The sequence below is a fragment of the Euprymna scolopes genome, chromosome 15 (genome assembly GCF_053919585.1).
Source record: "Euprymna scolopes isolate OS-2025 chromosome 15, ASM5391958v1, whole genome shotgun sequence".
NCBI classification, from domain to species: Eukaryota; Metazoa; Mollusca; class Cephalopoda; order Sepiida; family Sepiolidae; genus Euprymna; species Euprymna scolopes.
This window is the reverse complement of record NC_136496.1, coordinates 97,047,985-97,066,389: the sequence shown is the minus strand read 5'-3', so window position 1 is coordinate 97,066,389 and position 18,405 is coordinate 97,047,985. Positions and strand designations below refer to the sequence as shown.

At 34.3% G+C, this 18,405-nt stretch overlaps 1 protein-coding gene across 1 annotated transcript; it reads left to right on the top strand.

Moving 5' to 3' along the window:
• The first annotated feature begins 3,937 nt into the window (after positions 1-3,937).
• Positions 3,938-15,755, top strand: LOC145294203 (uncharacterized). The gene is made up of 3 exons (XM_080141313.1): positions 3,938-4,322; positions 13,428-13,660; positions 15,745-15,755. The coding sequence occupies exons 1-3, from the start codon at positions 4,111-4,113 to the stop codon at positions 15,753-15,755; spliced, it is 456 nt and encodes a 151-aa protein (XP_079997439.1). The 5' UTR covers positions 3,938-4,110.
• Positions 15,756-18,405: the final 2,650 nt, after the last annotated feature.

Genomic DNA, 18,405 nt, shown 5'->3' with positions numbered 1-18,405 from the left:
TGTTAACGATACGGACTGACGACCTGGGTGGCCCAAAGTTCGAATCCAGTTTGTTCCATAAGGATGACTTTCCCTTAGGGTGTTGGCAACCTTCACATGGTCCTTCCCTTAAGTATCTGATGTTTTTCTAGAAAGAATTCTGACTAGAAAAATATCGGGGGAAACCAATACCAACAACAGAATCTGCGGATTCATGTGATATGTCATATGAATCCAAAGTTTAATATTGTTTGTTTTGTGTGTTTTTTTTTACTTTTCTGCACTTCAAACAAGGCATATTAACATTGAGCCGTAAGGGACCACGGTTAATAGGAGCCAGATTTATAAGGGGCATCCTAAGTGGGGATTTGTGTAATAAGATGTTTATTCATGTTGCATTTAAATTTTTGCATGTTGTTTCAGTCAGAAATAGGAAGTAGGGAGGGAATACCAAAGGCAAGTGATCTAAGGAAAGAAGCTATTAGAGTAAAAAGTTTGTTGGCATCTAGAGACCTTCAAAGCGAAGGGGTGGGATTTTTCTGCTTGTCAAATTCATACGGCTGCAAGTGTAGTAAGTTCATCAGAGCATATTTGGTGGTGGGGGGGGGGGTCGTTCCAGACAAAGCATAAAACCACTTGATGTAAAGAGCTAAAAAAAAAAGTATTACTTCAATGTTAAAAAAAAAGTGTTATATGGATAGATTCCGATTCAGAAAACAGCAATTCTTTCCACTTTGTCAGAAACGTCATTCACGGAATGTGAGAATTAAAGGAAAAAACAAGAAAAGCGAAAGATACAAGGCTACTGAAAGTAAACCATTGGTCCACTTTGTACTCCTCTCCATAAAGTAGAAGTACTTGTAAAACAAACATAGGGATACTTAAGTGTGTGCTGCAATTCAATAGGATTGTTATTGTCCCAATCAGGACACGTAGAAGGTCTGCTGTAAGCAAGTAAATCATTTATTTCACCTTAATATTATTTGTCATAATATGAAACATGGAAGAAATATGCGATTGCATTATATAAACGAACAAAATTAAGTATTTCACAACATAGAACATAATGCTTATTGAAACTCCGGGTGCTTTTTGAGTGAGTTTGGCACTCTCTGAAAAACTGCAATCTGCCCCTCGACCTATGACGGCCCTCAACCGAATGGTCAAAAATAAGGTCAGGAAAGGCGTGTAGTTCTATACAGATTCCTCTGTCGCAGTTTGACTCAGGTAAACCAGTATTCCGGCATGTCAATAACTTATCAAGTCAGGCATCTCAATGCCTCTCTCACATGGACGTTGAATACAGATCTGTCTGTGAATAAAATGCCTGCCTCTGACTCAAAACAGTATGGAGAGAAGGCATTGGAAAAGTATAGGTAGTCGGTATAGGATGTTAGGATAAATGTAAGTGACATACACCTCAACTCTACCTTTTAAGGAGAGTTTCTTTTCCAACAAAGTGTTAATTTGAATACACCTCTAACCAATTCCTCTTGAGCTGGAGGCCTGGTTCAAATCACATCTGTTCAGCAGAAAAGAGCCGGAAACATGATGTCACTGCTCCAGGCACCCAACTGCAGACTGATTGACTTGTTGTGATTAATTTCCCCCCTGTGATTGTTTCGTAATGCCAGGCAAAGTGATTCCACATTTGTTTATTTTTTTTACACGGTGGTCACCACTTATCAAGGCCCGGATGCCACTCAGGGATAAGGGTTATTGCAAGTACAGTACGTTAGTGTGGAGATTTGATGAAGTGTTTACTTAAGGGGGCGGTTCATTAGGAATTTGTTAATGTTGGATTTGAAGACATCCAGGTTGTAGTCAGGTGGGAAGCAGGCAGATGAAACAGAGTTCCACAGGCGTGCAGTTCTAAGAAAGAAGTTTTGTTCATGGAATCCACGTTTTGATTTAGGCACAGATAAAGAGTGGGGGAAATTTTTCACAGTGGATTCAGCTAGACGTGTGTTTTTTGTGAAGGATTGGCGAGAGGAGACCAGAGATTGGAGTTCAGACGAGCACCTGCGATGGAAATAACGATAAAACAAGGATAGGCTCGCAACGTCTCTTCTGTGGGAGAGAGGTTGCAGGGTAGAGAAAAGGGCATCCCCCACTAAGCCACGAAGTCTATTTTGTACTCTATCAAGGCAGGATAGGCTGTTTTTAGCAGCTCCTGCCCAGATATGGCAGCAGTATTCCATCCTTGGACGTACTTGGCTTTTATATAGATAGAGAATTGCATCAGTAGTGAGATATCTTCTGGAACGGTAGAAGGATCCCACCATCTTTCCAGCGACCTTGGCAACAGACTTGATCAAATCTGTCTCCCTACTCCTTAGCTTGCAAAGTAGCAGCTCCAACACAAGGATATAGAATAGGAGCAACAGCAGACAGCACTGACCGAAAAATAGTGAAAAATTGTGATGACATTCTGTTTACCTGCATTACTGCTGTCAGCAAATGATACAGAACGGAGATCCATTTGTAAAAATTTGGGTTACTTTGATTAAAGGCAAAAGGCCAGGTAACTATGAAAATAATGTTTTATGACTATACATCTTTAAATTAATAAAAAAAAAAAATCTCTGTATAATCTTTTAATGGAGATAGGTAGTGTAGTAGTCATAAGACTGTCCTCCAACGAATTACCTCCCCCTTTTTAATGGGGTGTGAGAAAATTCCTCTCAGGTACTACATACTTCTTTGGAGGAGTAGATAAGGAACTATCTATTCTGTTGTTATGAGATCATCTTCCCAGGAACTACCCTCTCCTTTTCTTATAGGAGGATGTAGGGTAGTGTAATAAACGTAGTAAATACCATTCTATCAGGCATTATCTACTCCGTCAGGATGCAGTATAGTCAGTACAGTTCATGTTTGTTGGTTATTAATGATACCATGTATTACTACTTCTTCTTTTTGTGTGTGAGAGAAGGATGAATCATCCCAGGATTTACTTCCTCCTTTGTAGGGTGGTGTAGTATATTTTCATAGCTCCTAATACATTTCTCCCAAGCATTACCTCTTCTTGGGGTGGGTAGGGATAATTATAGAATATGTTCGTTCCTCATTGTACCATCCTCTTCTCCTTTTTTGGTAAGAGGAGGAGTAGTGTAGTAACTGTTCAATCGTCATGCCATCATACTCCCAGGCATCATCTCTTTGCTAAAATATATGACTGGAAGGAGTGTATATTTGCTGATTAATTATAATTTTCAGTCTACTGTCGTAAATAAATTAAATCAAATGATAAAGATAATAAAATAATTAAATAAAAGAATTTGAATTTCAAATTTGTAGTTTTGATTTCAATCTGGCTAAGACTGGTTTGAATTATTCTTGAAACATAATACAGTAGGAAAACGTTTGTACACACACACACACACACACACACACACACACACACACACACACAGAGGAAAACGTTCATATATAAAACTAACATGATCACTCCTACCATAACTAATTCTAGAGGAGATAAGCTGGTAAGTAATTTATATATATATATATATATATATATCTTGCTTATCAGTTTATCTTCTCTAGAATTAGTTATGGTAGGATTGATCGTGTTTGTTTTAAGCTGGATAGTATATATATATATATATATATATATATATATATATATATATATATATATATATATATATGGAGAAAAAGAGGTGTACTATTAACATAGTTTTTTCAATAAAATAATTTATATGTATACATATATATGCATGCTTGTATGTATATATATGTTATATTATGTGTGTATGTGTGTGTATTTGTTTGTATGTGTGTGCATGATATAGATATATAGTATTGTGAGTATGTACCTTGGAAGTGTCATCATCTGTGTGTGAGTACTTACTCAGTTATATAAAAGTCCATTCTCCAATCAACCCAAACGACAACAGCTAAGACTTCAAGTTCAGTTCAGTTGCATTAATATCTACGAGTTTGTTTTTTTTTTGTTTGTTTGTTTGTTTGTTTTATTAAGAATTCAAAAAAAAAAAAAAAGAAAGAAAGAAAATTAATCACTTGTAAGACATCAAAATTCAACATTTGTTTCAAATTTTGATCTGGACTCGAAACAAAAAAAAACAAAAAGAAGGAAAGAAAATTCCCAAAAGTCTCAGCGTAAGAAGAATGGCAATTGAAGACAATGGGTTGAACAACTCGTGCAAACTTTTTATCGAACTGGTCCAGGCAAGATTATCCGGTGAGATATCAGAGCCGGAAAAACTTCCTGAACTGCCTTCAACCTACATAGATGTGCCACTACCTGCGTATAATGAACCTACTCAAACTACGACATCCCAGACAGCATCCTTAACAGGAGATGACACCTTTGAGACAACGTAAGTTTTTAAAGCACATTTTCATTCTTACACTTTTATTCCGAAAAAAGATAATTTGCAAGATTACCATTGTTATCCTCGTTGAGGTTTTCAAATCCATAAAGTTTTGATTGTTTATTAAGTGGCTTTCTCATATTTATATGCATATATATATATATATATATATATATATATATATATATATATATATATATATATATATATATATATATATATATATATATATATATCTGTAAAAATATATTTTCTTATAATATATACCAGAAGTTCAATGTAATTACAGAGTAATATAGTGAATAAATGACAAAAAATTATATTCCAAAGTTCATGATGGTGACCATCTTACACTTTATTCCTTTAATTCAGTTGACATTTAAAATTCTTGACAGTATCTGTTTTGTAGCGCAAAATCAATCACTTAATTATTATAAATTCACTGATTGATATAATAATTAAGTGATTGATTTTGCACTATGAAACAGATACTGTCAAGAATTGTAAATGTCATCTTAATTGAAGGAATAAATAATAAGATAGTCAACATCATAAATTTTGGAATATAGTTTTATATATATATGGATATATATATATAAATATATATATATATATATATATATATATATATATATATATATATATATTTAGTAATGTGATTGATAATTTAAAAATCAAATTATAATTAAATTAAAAATCCGTTTCATAAGAAGGAACATCAACAAAATCAATTATTTGTACGATCGTTTCTGAAAACAGTGTTTTTATTGTGGTAGACATCAAGTTACGGACAACAATTATTACATATAGTTTTTTAATAAACAAGGTTTCCTCATCAGCAAATTGTGAAGGGTTTTTATTAAATTTAAAAGACACCATAAATAAACCTAGCATTAAAAAGTAAGGCAGATGTATCTTTTAATTTTTTGCCTTTTGAAATCAGGAACTATGGTTAAAGTACTAATATAGATGCTTGCTATAGCTTTTCAGCTTATGGATTTTTAATTTAATTATAATTTGATTTTTAAATTATCAATCACATTACTAAATATTAAATTAGCTCTAGGATATTTACCTATCGAGCTTATTATATATCTAAATTACAACTAGCACTTTTTCTTTCCTGTATTTTAATTAAACTAGTAATTTCACTATTACATTAAAATACACTCTGCTCTTTAGACTATTGTTCTAATCTCCTTTAAATATATATATATGTGTGTGTGTGTGTGTGTGTGTGTGTGTGTGTGTGTGTGTGTGTGTGTGTGTGTGTGTGTGTGTATATATAATTTGAGGTTGCTATATTTAAAAGGTAAAATAACCAGTGAAATATAACGTGGTTAATGCAAGAGTGTTCAATACGGAAGTAGAGCAAGTTGTACTTTAAATTTGTCTTTACATAAGCAGTAATTTGTTGCTACACAGTAATTTTTTATAAGCAGAAAGTTGATTTTCGGTTTTCATTAATAATTCCACTTTTGAATATTAGCGTTGTTGCCTGATGAGGCCTCTAGTTACTACATACTAGAAGACCAGAATATGCTCATGACTGTATAACAACAAATTACTGCTTTTGTAAAGACAAATGGAAAGTATATGTATATGTATATATATATATATATGTATATATATATATATATGCATATGTATATATATGCATATGTATATACATATATGCATATGTATATATAAATATGCACATATATATGCATATATATGCATATATATATGCATATATATATATATATATATATATATATATATATATATATATATATAGTCTTTGAAGTTTTTAACATTTGAAACCATACAAAAAATTACTTTTTATCATTCGTTAAAAAAAACATCTAGTCAGTAAGTCATTTAATCACCTGCAATCACTGCATCAACTCTCTCAAATTTACTATAATACCAATTTTTTTATTTTTCAAGGGATCATCAGTTGTTTACCATGAAACACTGTTTCGGGGATTTAAAAACAATATATATATATATATATATATATATATATATATATATATATATATATATATATATATATATATATATATATATATAGGCAGCAAATCGTTATTAAGGCACATTTGATTAAATATGACAGAGTTTTCTTTCATCGTTGTTTTTTTGTTGATTTTCTCGATCTGCCGAGCATTTTCTCTTGTTTCAGTTGGTAAGTTGTGTATTAGGTTGCCGAGTAAAGTTTTTGTCAGCGCTTTCGATCATTGATCGTCTTTAGAAGCAATTTTTTTGTTGTTGTTAAAGAGACTTTCTTCTGTTGGCTTTTTATATGTAATTTGGTTTTTATTTATTGGTTTGATTTTATTTATTTAGCTTGATTTAATTCATAATTTCATTTTGATTTAATCCATAATTTATTCCAGAAGTTCCTGTTATATATATATATATATATATATATATATATATATATATATATATATATATATTGTGTGTGTGTGTGTGTGTATATATATATATATATATATATATAAATGGAAACTCTGAATTAAATTATGTACAATTACAACAAAATTTGTTTGACAAAGAAATACAAATAATTTTAAAGTTTTTTCCTTAATCCTTGGATTTTCAATGAATGGCTCATCTCATTGGAGGAAATTTTATTAGCAAAATAGATGTTGCTTATAAGCATATAAATAAAAATTTTGCTTATAAGCACATAAATTGAAAATTAAATTTGAAAATGATATTGTAAAATATTTCAAATGTAAGATAATGTTTTCGCTATCCATTCTGATGATAGAAGATTTTCCTTTTAAATTTTAAATATTTTACAAAGTAAATATTTTACAAACTTTCTGAAGAGGACGCTTTCAAAAACACAAGCTCATCCGAAACACGTTAAAACTATTTCCTAAAATTATTTTAATAATTTGAAAAATGAAAATATCAAATAATAAAAAAGTATAAAAAACATAACAATTGTTGATGACTACACTCATTTATATATATATATATATATATATATATATATATATATAGTCATCCACATACAGTACTGTTTCGTTATATGACAACTCATCAGTGCGACTAGACTAGCACCTTTCCCCAGCTGGGAATTGAACCTACAACTATCGCATTGATAATCGGCAGTTTTAACCACTAGCCTAATGAGTCATTGCTCACAAGTGACCTCTTCAAATGTCCATATATATATATATATATGCGAATGAACCCTTTTTGGGGGTCAACGGCCAACTAGCACCGTGTGTGTTTGTGTGTATGTATGTGTGTGTTGGGGTAGAGAGGGCTCCTGTAAGCCGTGGCGAAGGCAACCTTTGTAGGAGAAGCAAATGTCTGATTTAAAAAACTATAAAGCGGGAGACCAGTACCCAGATGAAGAAAAGGAGGCTTTTTACTCTCTGCTGAAAGACACCATAGCAAACGTCCCTGCAAGCTAGTTCTCCTTGGTAACTTCAATGTTAGAGTGGGCCATGACTACAATACATAGAGCCCTGTTCTCGGAAAATTTGGAAAGGGAAATCCCAATTCAAATGGAGAACTGCTGCTCTGTTTGTGCACGGAGTTTGAACTGGTAATTACAAACACTTACTTCCAACATTCAGATAACCATTACTACTTCTGGGAACATCTCAGATCAAAGAGACGCCATCTCCTGGACTATGTTATCATAAGAAGGAAGGACCTTAAAGATACCAAGAACGCAAGAGCTATTCTAGGACCAGATTGCCAAACAGACCTCTACCTAATCAAGACTACCTTCAAGTTCTCCATAAAACCTGTGTACAGTAGAGCGACAACGAAACACAAGAGAAGGCTAGATACATCAAAGCTCGGAGACAGAAAATGGCAAGATAGACTAGAACTTGCAATCAACTCAGCATTAGAACAAACCACTGATGATTCTGATTCACCAGAACAAATGTGGGACTTGCTAAGCAAGCCTGTATTCTCCGCTGTGGCAGAGGTACTTGGTTACACAAAAAAGCGGAATGCGGACTGGTTCAATGAGAATGACCAAGAAATTAGAGATGCAATAAATGAAAGAAACCAAGCATTAAGATCAAAGCTAAGCAACCCGACTAGAGCAAACCAGAAGAAGCTGAAACAAGTGAGGGCAGAAGCCCAGAAAAAGCTAAGAGAAATGGAAAATATCTTGTGGCTGAAAAAGGCTGAAGATATGCAGAAGCAAGTGGAGGAAAACAATTCTGCAGGTTTCTTCAGATCACTGAAGGAAGTTTATGGCCCTAGAGCCCAGATGACTAACACCCTCTTATCAGAAGATAGAAATACCATACTGACCCAACTAAAACAGATAATTCAAAGATGGCAAGAGTACTTCGGCACTCTACTGAATGTACAATCCAATACGGATGAGGAGATCTTAAGCCATATAATAGTCTTTCCCCGGCAGATGGGCCTGAATGACACACTAACTCTTGTGGAAGTAAGAGAAGCAATTGATAAAACTAAACTGAACAAATCTCCAGGAATTGACAGCATACTACCTGAAGTATACAAGTTCGGTGGAGAACAACTCATGAGAAAACTTCACCAACTAATAGCAAAATGCTGGTAACAAGAAACGCTGTCACAAGAATTCAAAGATGTCATGACCATCCAAATCTATAAAAACAAAGGTGACCACAAAGACTGCAGCAATTACCGAGGTATGTCTTTGCTGACCATTGCCGGGAAAATAATGGCTAAAGTGGTGCAAGCACGGCTAGCCAGACTGGCAGAAAGGGTCCTAACAGAATCACAGTGTGGATTTAGGCATGAAAGATCTACAATAGATATGATCTTCAGCTTACGGCAGATTAAAAAAAAAGCCATTTAACAATACTGAGAGCTCTACATAGTCTTTGTAGACTTCCATAAAGCATTTGATACGGTTGACCGAAAAATGCTGTGGAAGGTCTTTAAAGTGTTTGGATGCCCTGATCACTTTGTGGGAATTATCAAACAATTTCATGAAGGAACAAAAGGGAGAGTTGTAGTAGAGAATCTAGAAAGCGAACTCTTGGAAGTAAAACACGGTACCAAACAAGGATGCGTACTGGCCCCAACACTGTTCATCCTATTTCTGACAGCCATCCTAATGCTGCTTCATCAAAGTATCGAAGAAGGTGTCTTTATCCACATATGCTCTAATGGGAAACTGTTCAACCTTGCAAGACTGAAGGCCAAGACAAGGAAGGAGCTGATAACAACGACCCACAAGAGCCTATAATAACAATCAATGACAAGGTGCTAAAAGTTGTTGAAAACTTCAAATATCTTGGAAGCACTCTAAGCACTGATAACCGTGCTGACAAAGAAATAAGCTGCCAAATCCAAAGCGCATGTGCCTCCTTTGGCAAGCTAGAAAAGAGGCTCTGGACAAGGGCTGGTATCTGGCTAGAGACAAAGTGCAGAGTCTACAAAGCCATTGTCCTGCCAGACCTACACTCTGTATAGAGAACACATAAGGAGATTGGAAGTCATCCAACAGAGATACCTGAGAAGGATCATGAAGATCAAATGGCGTGACCACATACCAAACACAGAAGTTCTCAGGAGAGCAAACCTAGATAGCGTGGAAACTACCCTTGCTACTATGCAACTACGATGGACCTGGCACATTGCTAGAATGGAAGACAACCGAATTCCAAAGATGATATTGGAAAATGGAGCCCACAAGGTAGGAGGTCAGAAGCTTCGCTACAAAGATGTAACAAAGTGGCACCTGAAGGCAATGAACATCAATGTCGAAAGTTGGTAGGAACAAGCCAAAGAAAGGAGTGGTTGGCAGAACAGTCTCCACAAAAGAAAGAAATAGAGAAAAAGATTGGAGAAGCATTAGAGCTGAGACACTATAGACGACACAACTCTGGCACCCACATATGTAGTGCCTGTGACCGGATGTTTCACACAGAAAGAGGACTATGCTAATACCGAAGGATACAGCACTGAGGCCCCGACTAGTCATCAAGACTGATTGATTGAATGATGATGATATATATATATATATTTTTTTTTTATCACATTTTTATTTCAATTATCCTGAAGATGTCCTCTGAAACAGGGACGAAACGTTGATTTTTTAATAATTTCATTCGGTTTTTTCTATTTTTTCTTTAAACATAACGTCAACCACCGCTGGTATATTTTTTCATTCCTTATACATTCTGTCGAAATATTTCAATTATCCTGAAGATGTCCTCTGAAACAGGGACGAAACGTTGATTTTTTAATAATTTCATTCGGTTTTTTCTATTTTTTCTTTAAACATAACGTCAACCACCGCTGGTATATTTTTTCATTCCTTATACATTCTGTCGAAATGGAAAACCGATCTTCTCTGCGAACATATAAGAGCATCTTAATCGCAGCAAATTCTCACAACAACAGGAGAATTTTTCTGGAAAAATGTATTGAAGAAAAAGTCATACCTGCATGCATACCTAAATCTTTTAAAACATCAGACCATATTTTCCCGGATTACATTGAGAAATATCTTTTGTCATCTATAATATATTTAAAGCACCAAAGCTCTCATCTTTTTCGGAAAGCCAGGATATTAATTGCTGATTATCAACAAAATTACAAGAAAACACCCAGATCAATTAAGAACATTTACAGATCTATCAAAAAATTTAACACACGCCATAACTTTAAATTGAATAACAAACTTGCGAAATTGATAAAAAACAGCAAATGGAAAACTTTGGGACGTCCAGACCTTATTCTAAACCTTACTTCTAAACCACTCTCGGACATTGAGACTGAAGCTCTCAGTTTCGGTCTTAAATTCGCTACCAGCAAGCATTCGAAAATCACCACTAACACAACCCTAAAAAATTATAGACAAGAGGACTCTGATTTTACTAAAGGCTTCATACAAGGGATAATAGCTTTAACAACTACCCAACCTCAAGAATTAGCACTACCAAAAAGATACATTGATGCCTTAAAACTTTTAACAAAAAATAAAGACATTATTATTTCACAAGCCGATAAAGGAGGTGGTATAGTTATAATAGATAAAGACCTATATCTAAAGAAAATGCACACACTATTGGCAGACGGAGATATATACACTCCGATAGATTTAAAATCAATAGAAAAAGATTTCGATACTTTTAATAAATCCGTAAAGAAACTTATCGGAAATGATAAAAAATGGATAAATAACATAGAATACCACCCCACTATTCCTATATTATACGGCCTCCCAAAAATACATAAAGAGAACGTCCCTATGAGACCTATAATATCAAACATTGGAAGCGTCACCCATAAATTAGCACGAGCTATTGCCCAAATTTTAACTCCACTAATGGGCACCATCAGCACTTCACATATCAAAAACTCTGGTGACCTCCTAAATAGAATAAAAAATATGAACATGCAAAATAAAACCATGCATAGTTTAGACATAATTTCCCTGTACACCAATATTCCAATCAAAAAATGCCTTAATCTACTCCACAAGCACTTAATCAAAATTAAAGCCGACCTACCTTTTTCCTCAGACACACTAATACAAATTATAAAACTCATCACTGATAGAACCTACTTTCAATTTAATAATTCTTACTATAGACAGAAATTTGGACTCCCTATGGGTAACCCCCTTAGTGGTGTACTAGCCTGCTTATTCTTAGAATTCTTAGAAACCAACTCTTTTAAACACAGACTCCCTAAAAACTCCACATATTTTAGATATATAGATGACATTCTTATTTTTCTCCCTAAAAACACACAAATAGAACAAATTAGAAATAAATTAAATTCAGTGGAACCATCTATAAATTTTACACATGAATCCGAACAAGACTACTCCCTAGCTTTTCTAGACATATTCCTCATCAGATCAGAAACCGATCTGAGTTTCAAAGTACATAGAAAGACCACACGCAAAAACGACTATATTCATTATTACTCACACCACAATGATAAAATAAAGACGGGCATGATTATAGGTTTTTTCTTACGTGCTTTTAGAATATGCAGTCCCCAATATCTTAATGATGAATTTCAATATATTACGAATGTTTTAAGAAAACTACAGTATCCATCCTATTTCATTTCTTACGCAAAGAAAAAAGCTACGAAAATACACTATAACATAAACACACAGAAAAATAAAACAGATACCTCACTATTAAACAGACATCTTTTCATTCCCACCCACACCAAAAATACAAAAATCTACGACACTCTTAATAGACTTAGTTTTCACCTGATACAAACAACTTCCTCAACCATAAAACAGACATTAAAAACTACCAAGCACTCTCCCAAAACCCTCACATCCGATGCCGGTATATATTCCATCCCATGTAACAACTGTCAACAAGCGTATATAGGTGAAACACAACGAAAAGCACGAGCACAGAAGAGATATAAGGAATGGTAACGCCCTAAATGCACTCTTTTAAGAGGGTTTTTTGCAATTATGTTTGTTGTTCCTTTGTTATTTATTTTTTCTAAAATCCGATTGCTGCATCGGAAAGGCCAGTTAAAAATACATAATATACTTTGTTATTTTCTTTAATTTAATCCCTTTTTTAGAATTTATTAGACAAAATTTAACTTTTATTTTACCGTGCCAATAAATATGATCATCACTGTATATATATATATATATATATATATATATAACTATTTCATTTATTCACATAAATTTACTATACGAAAGTATAGATTTATGCGTAAACTTTAAGTATTTACTTCCAAAGTGCTCAATACGTAGGTAGAGCTAGTTAGTAATTTATAAAATATATATGGCGATTAAGCTACACTGAATATTCTGCGTTTCATCCAACTATAGGATTCGTCAGGCTTATGCGACAGAATTCGCGCATAAGCCTGACGAATCCTATAGTTGGATGAAACGCAGAATATTCAGTGTAGCTTAATCGCCATATATATTTTATAAATTACTATATATATATATATATATATGACAACATAGTTTGGTTCATCTTTCATGTCTCCCACATTACCCTATCGCTAAAATATTTAAAGTGGTCGATGATATAGTGCAGTATGATACTGTAATCACACCACAACAAGTAGTACATTTGTTATTAAAACAATATACTTTGAAGCATTGAATAATATTTATTTTCCTTTTATTTACAGAGCGGAAGTGGCTTACAGTGACCGATCTGCACGTCCATCTCTGATTGGTGAACGTCCACTTGAAACGCGAGATTATTTGTTTATGCTGGCTGCTTATTTCTGCACATTTTGGTGCTTGGGTTTCATCAACACTTTGGGTGTTCTTGGTGTTGAATTACTCGAATCATTTCCGGATTCAAAGGTTATTATTTTAATGATTCCTGCAATTGGATGCGGCCTTGCTTATGCTCCAGGTAATTTTTTGAAAAATTTGATATATATTTATATTTTTACAGAGTGGAACGATAAAATTGTCGCCATAGAAAAGACGACATGATTCCATTTCTGTTTGATGAAAACCGGTTTTCTTTTTTGTTGCAGACCATCTACTAGTTAGGCAGTGGTGTACAAATCCCAAAAGCGATAGAAGCTTTCTATCATGTTTGAAAGTGACACAATATTTAACAAGCAAGATTAGAAATGCACCGCCGTACAACTCGTGCTCTCTTCTGATCCAAGTTATGACAACAGGACCATTGCCAGCACACTCAAACTGCAAATCCAGATGGTTTTATGCTTGAGGGCACAGCTCAACAAAGTTTCTGGCCACGGTTATGGTTTTTGGTGTGGTTTCAAGTGAGGACCACATCATACCACCTCACATCTTCACAGTCGGTTTGAAAGTGAACACCAAAGTGTACTGGGATGTGCTGAAAAGTGTGGCAATCCCCCGGTGCAATCAGGTAGCCGCTGGCAGACCCTGTGTGTGCAGCAGGACTTAGGCTTGGCTTCAGAAGGAGTGGTATAACTTTGTATTCTTCTCTCATTGCCCTACCTCCTCTCCCGACCTGAACCTACTGGATTAATTTGTTTGATCATACGTCAAGAACATCACCAACCTGAGTCATCACCAAAGCCAGCCTGATCACCGCCATCTGCCAAGTATTTGCCGAGCTCCTGCCGGCGTTTGTGAAAAAGCTCCAAACCTGTATCAAGACAGTGATTAAGGCTGAATAAATGTCAGCTTTAAAAATAAAAATAAACATTGAAAAAATGTCAGCTTTACTACATAATCAAGTTACCTGAATGGATTTTTAATAAAAGTTTTAAAATACAGCTGTAGTGTTGTTTTCTTTAGGGTGACAAATTTATTGTTCCACCCTGGAAGTCACCACTAATCAAAGCCCGAAGGCCACTCGAGGATAAGGATTAATGAATGTAATGTGGTAGTGTAGTAATCATTAATAGTGTAAGTTGGGTAGAATTTAATTATTCATGGAGACGGCTCAACAAAAATTTGTTTACATTGGACTTGAGTATTTTGTGAGTATTTACTTCCCTTCCACTGCAAGAAAATGTGACACAAGGTCAGGAGGTGGAAATTGAAAAGTCTGCATGCAAGAGGTGTATGCACTTTGGCCTATGAGCTGGAATAAATACATAGAAAATACTGTCAAGTTTGAAGTAGGTTCCATCTACCAGACTAGAAAACCTCTCACGGCTACTAATTTTTTTACTGGTGCTATCAGATCAGGCTGTCTGAAGATATTGGTTTCCTGAGACGAAATGCACCTAACATTCATGCTTTTTTCCTACTTCCTTTTGCAAAACTTAATAATGTTCTGCAAAACCAAAATCAAAAACAACAAACCACCTTTTCCCCTTTTTCCTTCTTCCTATTTCCCCTTTCTCTTTCTAGCTCCCCTACTTCTTGACTGGTCTCCTAACTTAAAATGTATCAAGCATTAATATTGTAACCCTTTTCTCTCTCCCATTACAAAACTCATTCATGTTCTGCAGGGCAGGGAACAAAAACGATAAAACCCATTATAAAACAACCAAACCAAACACTGCAAAATAGTGATTGAAGATACAAAGAGTTTGAAGAATAAAATCCTTCTACAAAATAACTCTATGCAACGTGAATTCTATTTCCAAAATAACTGGATTTGGTATCAAATAATCCAAAAAGGGTTGACATACCGTAAAACAACCAAACCAAACTCTACAAATAAATATTTGAAGATATAAAGAATTTGAAGCATAAAAACTGTTTCCAAAATAACCGGATTTGCCATTAAATAACCTGAAAAGGGTTGATATGCTGAAAAACAACCCAACCAAACCTAAATTTTTATAAAGCCACCATTCAACTCTCCATGAAGTATTGTTACCATACATCCTCGCCCATACTAACATGCAGAAATTTAAATGTAATGTGAACAAACATATTTTTCCTTCTTCTATAAAAAAATAATTGTCATTACCAGCTAAATATTCTCTAAATCAATCAAATGAATTTCACTTTTTGATATGTATTTATTTTAAATTGTTTTAGTCAATGGGTGAACATGATTTGATCATGGAACAGTTCATTTTAAACGTAGTTAGAGTTGGAATGTTTTTTTAACTTAGCGACAGATTAATCATGAATCCACCAACCAACCTCCTCCAAAAGAAACAGAAATACAGTGCTATCAGTTGCCATCACAGAAAATGGTTGTGAAGAGTCTGTTAGGATGGAAAGTTTGAAGAGAGAGAGAGGGGGGGAGAGAGAAAGCAAGAGAGAGAGAGAGAGCGTCATCTAAAGCTCTACTGCAACAGAAAGGTGACTACTGGAACCTTGAGAAAGCTTATTGTTATTCAAACGCCATGGAAAACAAGCAGCTATTATCAATGTGAACTCAGTGGTGAACAGGTGTTGCAAGAACGTGATGTAGATGACAAAATGCAGAGAGTACTGGAAGTCTGTGTAGAGTTGCTGTTATTTAAATCCAGGGAATGTTACTTGTTTTTGCTAGTGAGCAGTCACCAGTAATGACTTGTGTGAGAACTCCAAGTGAGTAAGAAATAATAATAATAATAATAATAATAATAATAATTCTGATTTCGTTTATCAACGTCTCTCTGGAAAAAGATGGGATTGATTTCCCTCAATCCCGGCTCCAAACCAGGACTAAGGATGTTGGTGGTACCTACAATTGCAGAAGTCTGAAGGCCGCCTAAAACATCGGGGATTTGTAGTTTTTTCAATTGTCCTTCCAGACGACTTGATACTACTCCTAGTGTACCAACTATGACCTGGATTATTTGTGTTTTAACCCCGTGTATACGCCTTATCTCCAAGGCAAATGGAACATAATTGTTCCACTTCTCATTCTCCTTCTCTCTCACATTCCTGTCCCAGGGTACTGAAAAATCTACAACCTGCCAGTTTTTTTAGACTTTGTCAATGACGACCAAATCCGGACGATTATGTTCCAGTTGCTTGGTCGTTATGACACTTTTGTCTCAACATACCTCTACCTTGCCATCCTCACTTGTTCTCACTTCATCAGGCACCTCCTCAAACCATTTTCCAGCACACTTCACCCCATTCATATGTAATATATTGATGTTGGTATTCTGTAGATGTTCAACGTAAATGGAAGATGCCCTGATATTATTGTAGCTCTTTTGTTAAAACTGCAAAAGCATTTATCTAAGTTAGCAAGGACGCCAGGCATAGCCTGGTTGTAAAGTATGCTTCAATATATTTTAATTCTTGCAGATTTTGTATATACTATTATAAAGTTAATGTTCTATCAATTTTTATATATTATAAAGTTGCAATTTCAAAAATAAAAAAATGTATCCATATGACTTGGGTGCATCAGCTTGAATCAAAACCGAAACCAAAACTTATGAAAAAAATATATGTATATATATATATATACCTTGAATTTCTTCAGCTATAATCGAAACTGAAACCAAAACTTATGAAGAATTCTTGGTAAAATTATTTATAAAAAAAAATAAGTCATATTTTTATTTCCTAAATAGATTACTTAACTGCCATCAGCTACAATTGAAACCAAAACCAAAACTTATGAAGAATTCTTGGTAAAATTATTTATTACAAGAAATGTAAGTCCATAACAATTAAACGATCGTCACTTGAATGTAAGCATAACACACAAAATAAATAACACACACGCCATCCTATTAATATATAGATAATAATAATAATAATAATAATAATAATAATAATAATAATAATAATAATAATAATAATAATAAAGAGAGAATTGGAAAGAAATACCTCAGGAGAACAAGAAAACTCCTGGAAACGAAATTATATAGCAGAAACCTAATAAAAGGTATAAATATATGGGCAGTATCACTAGTAAGATACTCTGGACTGTTTATAGGATGGACAAAAGAAGAACTGAGACAGCTCGATCAGAAGACCAGGAAACTCATGATCATGCACAATGCACTACACTCTAAGGATGATATTGACAGACTCTATGTGAAAAGGAAAGACGGTGGCATAGAAGACTGTGTGAATGACATAAAAAAGAACTAGAAAAATACATAATGCAAAATACTGAAAGGATAATTATAGCAGCGAGAGACACTGAAAAATTCTTTTTAAAAAACAAAAAACAGAGAGACAAATGACAAAACAAGAAAAGAAAATGGGAAGAGAAACAACTACATGGAAGATTCATAAGAATGACAAAAGATGAGAATAACGAAAACACTTGGACATGGATGCGAAAAGGACATATAAACCGAGAAACTGAATCCCTAATAACTGCAGCACAAGATAACTCGATAAGAAACAACCATATCAAAGCAAAGATCGATAAAACATAAGAAAACAGCAAATGCAGATTCTGTGGATAAAGAGACGAAACGATAAACCATATAATAAGTGAATACAGCAAACTGGTCCAAAATAAATACAAAAACAAGCACGACCAAGTGGGGAGAGCAGTACACTGGAAATTATGCAAACAACTGTAATTTAACATACAAACAAATGGTACAAACATACGCCTGCAATTGTATTCGAAACCGAGAACTACAAAATTCTATGGGACATGGACATACAGACCGACAAACCCATCGAAGCAAGAAGACCAGATGTCATAATAATTAACAAGAAAGAAATATCCTGTCAAATCGTAGATTTTGCTGTCCCAGCTGACTACAGAGTGAGTATGAAAGAAAA

Bases quoted from the DNA above. Each gene is read 5' to 3' on its own strand.
- LOC145294203 (XM_080141313.1), top strand. From the start codon at position 4,111: ATGGCAATTGAAGACAATGGGTTGAACAACTCGTGCAAACTTTTTATC. The intron at 4,323-13,427 runs GTAAGTTTTTAA...TTTTATTTACAG, and splicing joins GATGACACCTTTGAGACAAC to AGCGGAAGTGGCTTACAGTG.